The sequence below is a fragment of the Belonocnema kinseyi genome, chromosome 6 (assembly GCF_010883055.1).
Source record: "Belonocnema kinseyi isolate 2016_QV_RU_SX_M_011 chromosome 6, B_treatae_v1, whole genome shotgun sequence".
Taxonomy (NCBI): domain Eukaryota; kingdom Metazoa; phylum Arthropoda; class Insecta; order Hymenoptera; family Cynipidae; genus Belonocnema; species Belonocnema kinseyi.
This window is the reverse complement of record NC_046662.1, coordinates 5,490,525-5,496,634: the sequence shown is the minus strand read 5'-3', so window position 1 is coordinate 5,496,634 and position 6,110 is coordinate 5,490,525. Positions and strand designations below refer to the sequence as shown.

At 26.6% G+C, this 6,110-nt stretch overlaps 2 protein-coding genes across 3 annotated transcripts in view; one reads left to right on the top strand and one right to left on the bottom strand.

The window, feature by feature from the left end:
- LOC117174329 (UDP-glucuronosyltransferase 2B31-like) overlaps nt 1-5,898 on the top strand; it is a 9,425-nt gene extending 3,527 nt beyond the window's left edge. The window contains exons 2-5 of the mRNA XM_033363351.1: nt 3,151-3,570; nt 4,351-4,582; nt 4,704-4,929; nt 5,436-5,898. Of these exons, the coding sequence (XP_033219242.1) occupies nt 3,151-3,570; nt 4,351-4,582; nt 4,704-4,929; nt 5,436-5,724 (1,167 nt within the window). The 3' untranslated portion in view covers nt 5,725-5,898. The remainder of the gene's footprint in view (nt 1-3,150; nt 3,571-4,350; nt 4,583-4,703; nt 4,930-5,435) is intronic.
- Nucleotides 1-6,110, bottom strand: part of LOC117174334 (calcitonin gene-related peptide type 1 receptor-like) — a 748,751-nt gene that overhangs the window by 600,506 nt on the left and 142,135 nt on the right. The window lies entirely within an intron of this gene.

The following is a 6,110-nucleotide window of genomic DNA, read 5'->3' as shown; positions in this document are numbered from 1 at the left end:
TCGACTCGGGATACTTATAAGATACTACCATGATTTTTTTCAGATTTTTTGGTCCAAAAATAAATTAGGCCAAAAACCGGCCTTACCGACCCTCCCCCTTTACCTTTTATTTTTAGGACCAAAGAAATGAAAATCATTGTACAAAAAAAATTTATGGACGAACTCAGTCACGTGATCTCGACTTTATCGAAGTTCAAATTTTCTTTTTTTCTCCGCTAGAAATCGCTAAAAATGCTCCAAAAATAATGATAGGTTACGTGTGTGCAGATACTTATTTGTTTGTATTAAAAATCGGAAATGCATCAAACCAAACATTATCTATAAAGTGCTATAACTCGAATGATAATATCCTATTTCATCGATTTATAAATAAACGTTCTTTAAAACTATAAACATAATAAGGTATATAAACGTTCTTTAGTGCTTTTTATTTAATCTGTCAAATTTTAAACACGATATCTCAATCCGTGTGGACACAGTGAATACCAAAAAAATGCTCTTAACCGGGGACTAGTTTGGTCACGTGGTCACGAAGAGCATGCCCTTAATTCAATTTAATTCAATTCGTTTTACAGTTTTAGAATTCTATGGTAATTTTTAAATTATAGTTTGTCTACATGAAAAAATTTGAATGTATAAACAATTTGGCAAAGAACACAGTTTTTAAATGTTAGAATATAAGAATATGGCAAATATTTAGATTTTAAAAATTTGTTGAAAAAAACCCAGTTTTGAAATATTATATTTATTATTAATATATAAAATATTTACTATTAAATATACAAAGAACCAAATTTTGAAATTTTAGAATTACAAATTTAGTAAACTTAGTAGTTTCCAAATTTATGGTTTGGCCGGTTGCTAAATTTATCATTTATAATTAAATATAAAAACTTGTCATTGTTCAAATTGTAGAATTTCAAATATAGTAAGTTTGGCGACTTTGAAATTAATTTTGTTTTTGTTATTAGATAAACATTGAATTCCTAAATAGAGCGAACTTAGTTTTAAACTTTTGGAATTTTAATTTTGTCAAAAACCAGTGTTGAAATTTCAGAATTTCAAACTTAGTACATTTGGAAATTTTTAGATTTATTTTTAAAATATATTTTCAATTTATTTAAAATTCCATTTTGAAAGAAACCCAGTTTTGAAATTTTAGAATTCCAAATTTTGGAAATTCGGTAATTTCAAAATTGATTGCTTTATGACTTGATACATTTTAAACATAAAAATGAATATGAAAACTTGCCAATTTCGAAATTTTACAATGGCGAATGTGGTAAATTTTCAATGTTACTTTTTAGCGAAAAGATAAATCTAAAATTTAAGAATATCTTTTCAGTAGGCTTAGTTTTGTAATTTAAGAAAGGAAAATTTCGTAAATTTGACTATTCCGGAAATAAATTTGCAAAGAATTCAGTTTTAAAATTTTATAATTTCGAACTTGGTACATTGGGTAATTTTGATTTTTTTTTTTTGACTACTAGATAAACTTATGATATATGTATAAATAAATTTGCAAGAATCTGGTTTTGAAATTAAAAATTTTTAAATTCGAAACATTTGGAAATTTTGAAACTTTTCTTTGTGCCACTAAATAGTCTGGTGAATTTGGCAGTTTGGAAATTTTAGAATTGTGAATGTAGTCCATTTTAAAATATATAGTTTGCTTCCTTTATAAATGTATGATTTAGATATATATTTCTTTGAACTTAGATTTCAAATTTTAGAATTTGAAATTTGGTACATTTGGCAGTTATGAAATTTAAAGTTCGAGTACTTGATAATCTTTGAATTTATACAAATTTGCAGAGAACCCAGTTTTGAAATTTCAGATTTTCATATTTGGTAAATTTGATAATTCTGAAAATTATAGTTTGGCTTCTTGATAAATTTCGAATTTATAATTAATTAGTTCAGGAAACAACTCAGTTTTGAAAATTTAGAATAATTTAGAATAGGGTAAGTTTGGTAATTTCAACATAATTTTGCGAAGAATCCAGAATTGGCAAAGAATCCAGTTTAAAAATTTTAGAATTAGTAATTTGGTAAATTTGATAATTTCAAAATTTATAGTTTGGCCTGTAACTTTTATCATTTATAAATGAATGTTAAAATTGGCCAGTTTTTAAATTTTTGAATATTAAATGTAATACGTTTCACAGTTTCGAAACTTTGTTTTTGCTACTAGATCAAAATTGAACTTTTAAACAATTTACAGATAACTCAGTTTGGAACTTTTAGAATCTCAATTTCGGAAAAAAATTTAATCTAGTTTTTAATTCAATTTAGTTTCATTCCTTTTTCTTAATTCCCAGCAGTTTAAAAATGTTAGAATTTCAAATATGTTAAATTTGCCAATTTTTGAATGTATAGTTTAAGGAATTGACAAATTTATAATTTATAAATAAATTCGCAGAAACCTTAGGTTTAAATTTCATAATTCAAAATTCACTACAACTTGGTACATTTGGCAATTTAAAAGTAAATTTTTTTTGTTAAAACATAAACAAGGATTTACAAACAACTTAAAAGGTAGCTAGTTGTAAACTATTATTATAATTTCAAATTTGTGAATTTGGTAATTTGGAAATTTATAGTTTGGTGACTTGATAAGCTTGTAATTTAAAAATAAATGTGAAAACCGGTCATGTTTTAAATTTTAGAATTACAAATCTGATAATTTGTGAAATTAATTTTTTATCGAATAGATAAACTTAGAATTTATACATTTTAGGAAATGCAAATTTAGCCAATTTAGCTAATCAGGAAATAAATTGGCAAAGAATTCAGTTTCGAAATTTTAAAAGTTTGAAAGTGGTGAATTTGTTAATATTTATTATTCATTTTTTGGCTAATGTATTAACTTAGAATATATTAAAATAATGGTTTTCTTTTCTTTTTTAGGAAAAAATAGTTTTTATCTTTTTTTTAAATTTCAATAGGAACATTTTATGGCGGTTGTCTAAATTTTGTCGTTTGATTCTTTGTTTTATTTTTAGGACTTCCGCACATTAATTTGATTGGAATTATTTGTAAAAGAATTTAGTTTCTTTCATTGTTAGATAATATATTCAGTGAATATTTTTCGTTGATGTAATTTGCATAATTATAAATAATCCGGCGTTTACTATGTTTTATTTACAGATTTTTGCTGCTCATTGTTTTTTTGCTTTTTCGCGATTTTTGAATGTTCCAATGATCGGCGTTACAACCGCGGCAATTTACGATTGGGCAAATGATCCTTTAGGAAATCCTTCAAATCTTGCATTTTCACCTGGAGCTTTCACCAGTTTGCCAAATAAAATGAATTTTTGGGAACGTCTGCAGAACGTGATTTTCGTCCATATAGCCAAGTATCAATTTAATTATTATTCAGGTTTGCAAAAAAAGTACGTGGATGAGTATTTCGGACCAGGATATCCGAGCATTTATGAAATGTCAACAGAATTTTCTTTGGTATTTGTGAATTCGCATTATAGTTTAAATGGAATAAAACCATTTACTCCAGGAATTGTGGAAGTTGGTGGTTTACACATAGAAGACAAAAAAGAAGTTCTGATACCGGTCAGTGTTATCATATAAAAAAATCTATATTTTTGAACTTCTTTCGGAAATAAATTATTAAAAAAAAAATTATAGAGTTTTTTACCTTAACTTTATTTTGTCATAAGATTCAAGTATATTATAGAAAGATATTGAAATTTAGAGGACTGAATCTCTAAAGTCTTATCTTTAATTAAAGCAAAAAAAACTTTAAAAATGTTCACGGGTTCCTGAGATATGATTGAAAATGTCCAAGCATATTTGCGTCGAGTTCCCGGACGACAGCGGTGATCGCCAATTGGAACTTCACGAAACGCTTGGACATTTTTAATTACATCTTGGGATGAGTTAAAGATATTTGAAGTCTTATGGTCTTAAATTTAAGATAAGATTTTTAAAATTACCTTAAAAAATTTTCAGATTTTCATCACAACTTTCTCAAGTCATATGACGAGTTGAAGTTGAGGTCCAAAATCCAAAAAACTATTTATTTTTTCTTTTAACTTCTTATGTGATACATCCTTTTCAAAAAGTCAAAATTATCTATACTGGCGCTTATTAGACATGAAATTTTATAAGCTTCCGGAATCCTTTTAAAAGAGTTTATTAGTTTACTTTCGAGTAAATAATCATGTTTCAAAGTTATCAGTTATTTTAAGTACCTCTTCGCTCTAGCCATGTAGATAATTTCCGACGGTAGTGTAAATAAAAATGTAATATAAATTATATTGTAATTTATTTTTGGCAACGATATTTTATAAAATAAAGATAACTTTTTATTCTAATAAAATTAAATTACAGGAACTAAAAAAATGGTTGGATGAAAGTAAAGATGGATGCATATATGTAAGTTTTGGATCAATGGTAAAAATTGAATCATTCCCCAAAGAAACTCTAGAAATTTTTTATTCTACTTTTAAAAATATAGCACCTGTGCGTGTTTTAATGAAAATTGCTAAACCAGAAGAATTGCTGCCGGGACTTCCGGAAAATGTGAAAACTTACCATTGGCTGCCACAGATTCAAATTTTAAGTAAGTGCCAAGTCATCTTTTTTCATAAAATATTGTTAAATTTTGAAACAATTTTGCGGAGTACTATATTTTTCTAATTTGAGATAAAAATTAACCAAAAATGATTGTTTTATTATTTTAGAGCACAAAAATGTTAAAGCCTTTGTAACACATGGCGGATTAATGGGAACCCTGGAATCGATTCATTGTGGAGTTCCGATGGTTGGGTTCCCTCTGTTTGGCGATCAAATGAAAAATATAAATTCGTATGAAAAAAAGAAAATTGCTGTTTCTTTAGACTATAAAAGTGTGACTGAAAAGAAATTCACAAATGCTTTGAATACGGTTTTGAAAAATCGTGAGTACAGGTAAGGAGTTATCGTTTTTGAATAATAGCACTACGTTAAAAATGATAACTTCGGAAAATGATAACTCGGTCGAAAATAAAGTTATGATTTTGAAATTTACAGGAAGCATTCTTTAAAAACATGTCTTTAATTTAGGCCAAGAAAAATTAAAAAATCTTTATTGGTTCTTGAGATATAAATAAAGATGTCCAAGCGCTGCTCTCGATTTCAGTCGGCTTAAGCCGCTGTTGGCTATCAACGCTTGGACAATTTTATTTATATATACGGAACCCGTAAAGATTTTTTAATTTTTCTTGGCTTATATCAAAGACAATGTTGAAAAGAATTGGTACTGTAAATTTTAGATTTTCAGATTTAGTTCTGATCGAGTTATCGTGTTTCAAAATTATCAGCAATTTTTGGTTTCGCTCATATATTTGTTTTTTAATTATCCTAAATAAAAGATTTTTTTCCTCTAATGTTTAATCAGAAAAGGATTTTTAATGAATAAAACATTTTTGTTGTAGATATAATATCGAAAAGATATCCAAACTTTATTACGACAGAAATATGAGTCCTAAAGACACAGCCGTTTTTTGGACAGAATATGTCTTAAGACATGGAAATGTGCTTAGGTCACCAGCTGCAGATTTAAAATGGTATCAAATCCAGTTATTGGATGTTTATGGTTTTATATTATTTACTACTCTATTAGTGCTTTACGTAGCATTATTTATTATTAGAATTTTCCTTAAGATAATTTTTCGTGCAAAAAGAGGAGATAAAGATGGACTCTTATCGAAGAAAAGAAAGTAGTGGATCAGAAAAAATAAGGCTCATTGTGTTTAGAATTATTTATAAACATCATAAGAATCAAAGTTTATAAGTTTTTCTTTTAGATACGTAAATAGTATTTTTGTATGGCACTTATATTTTGTAAAACACAGAGATATTCAAGTTAGGCTGTATAAAATAAAAAAAGTTAATTAATTAATTAGGCAAATTATTTTATTAATAATCTCCATTTTTTATCGTACTTATTCCAAAAATCTTCCCCAGAATAAAGATTCTTCGCCTCAAAGAAAATGTATTTGCATACAAAAAATTATTGCCTCTCAGTCAAAGAAAAGTTTCTCTGATTTAAAGAATTTTCTTTCTTTCAAAGAAACGTCTTTTTGTAAAAACACATTTTTTGCTTTAAC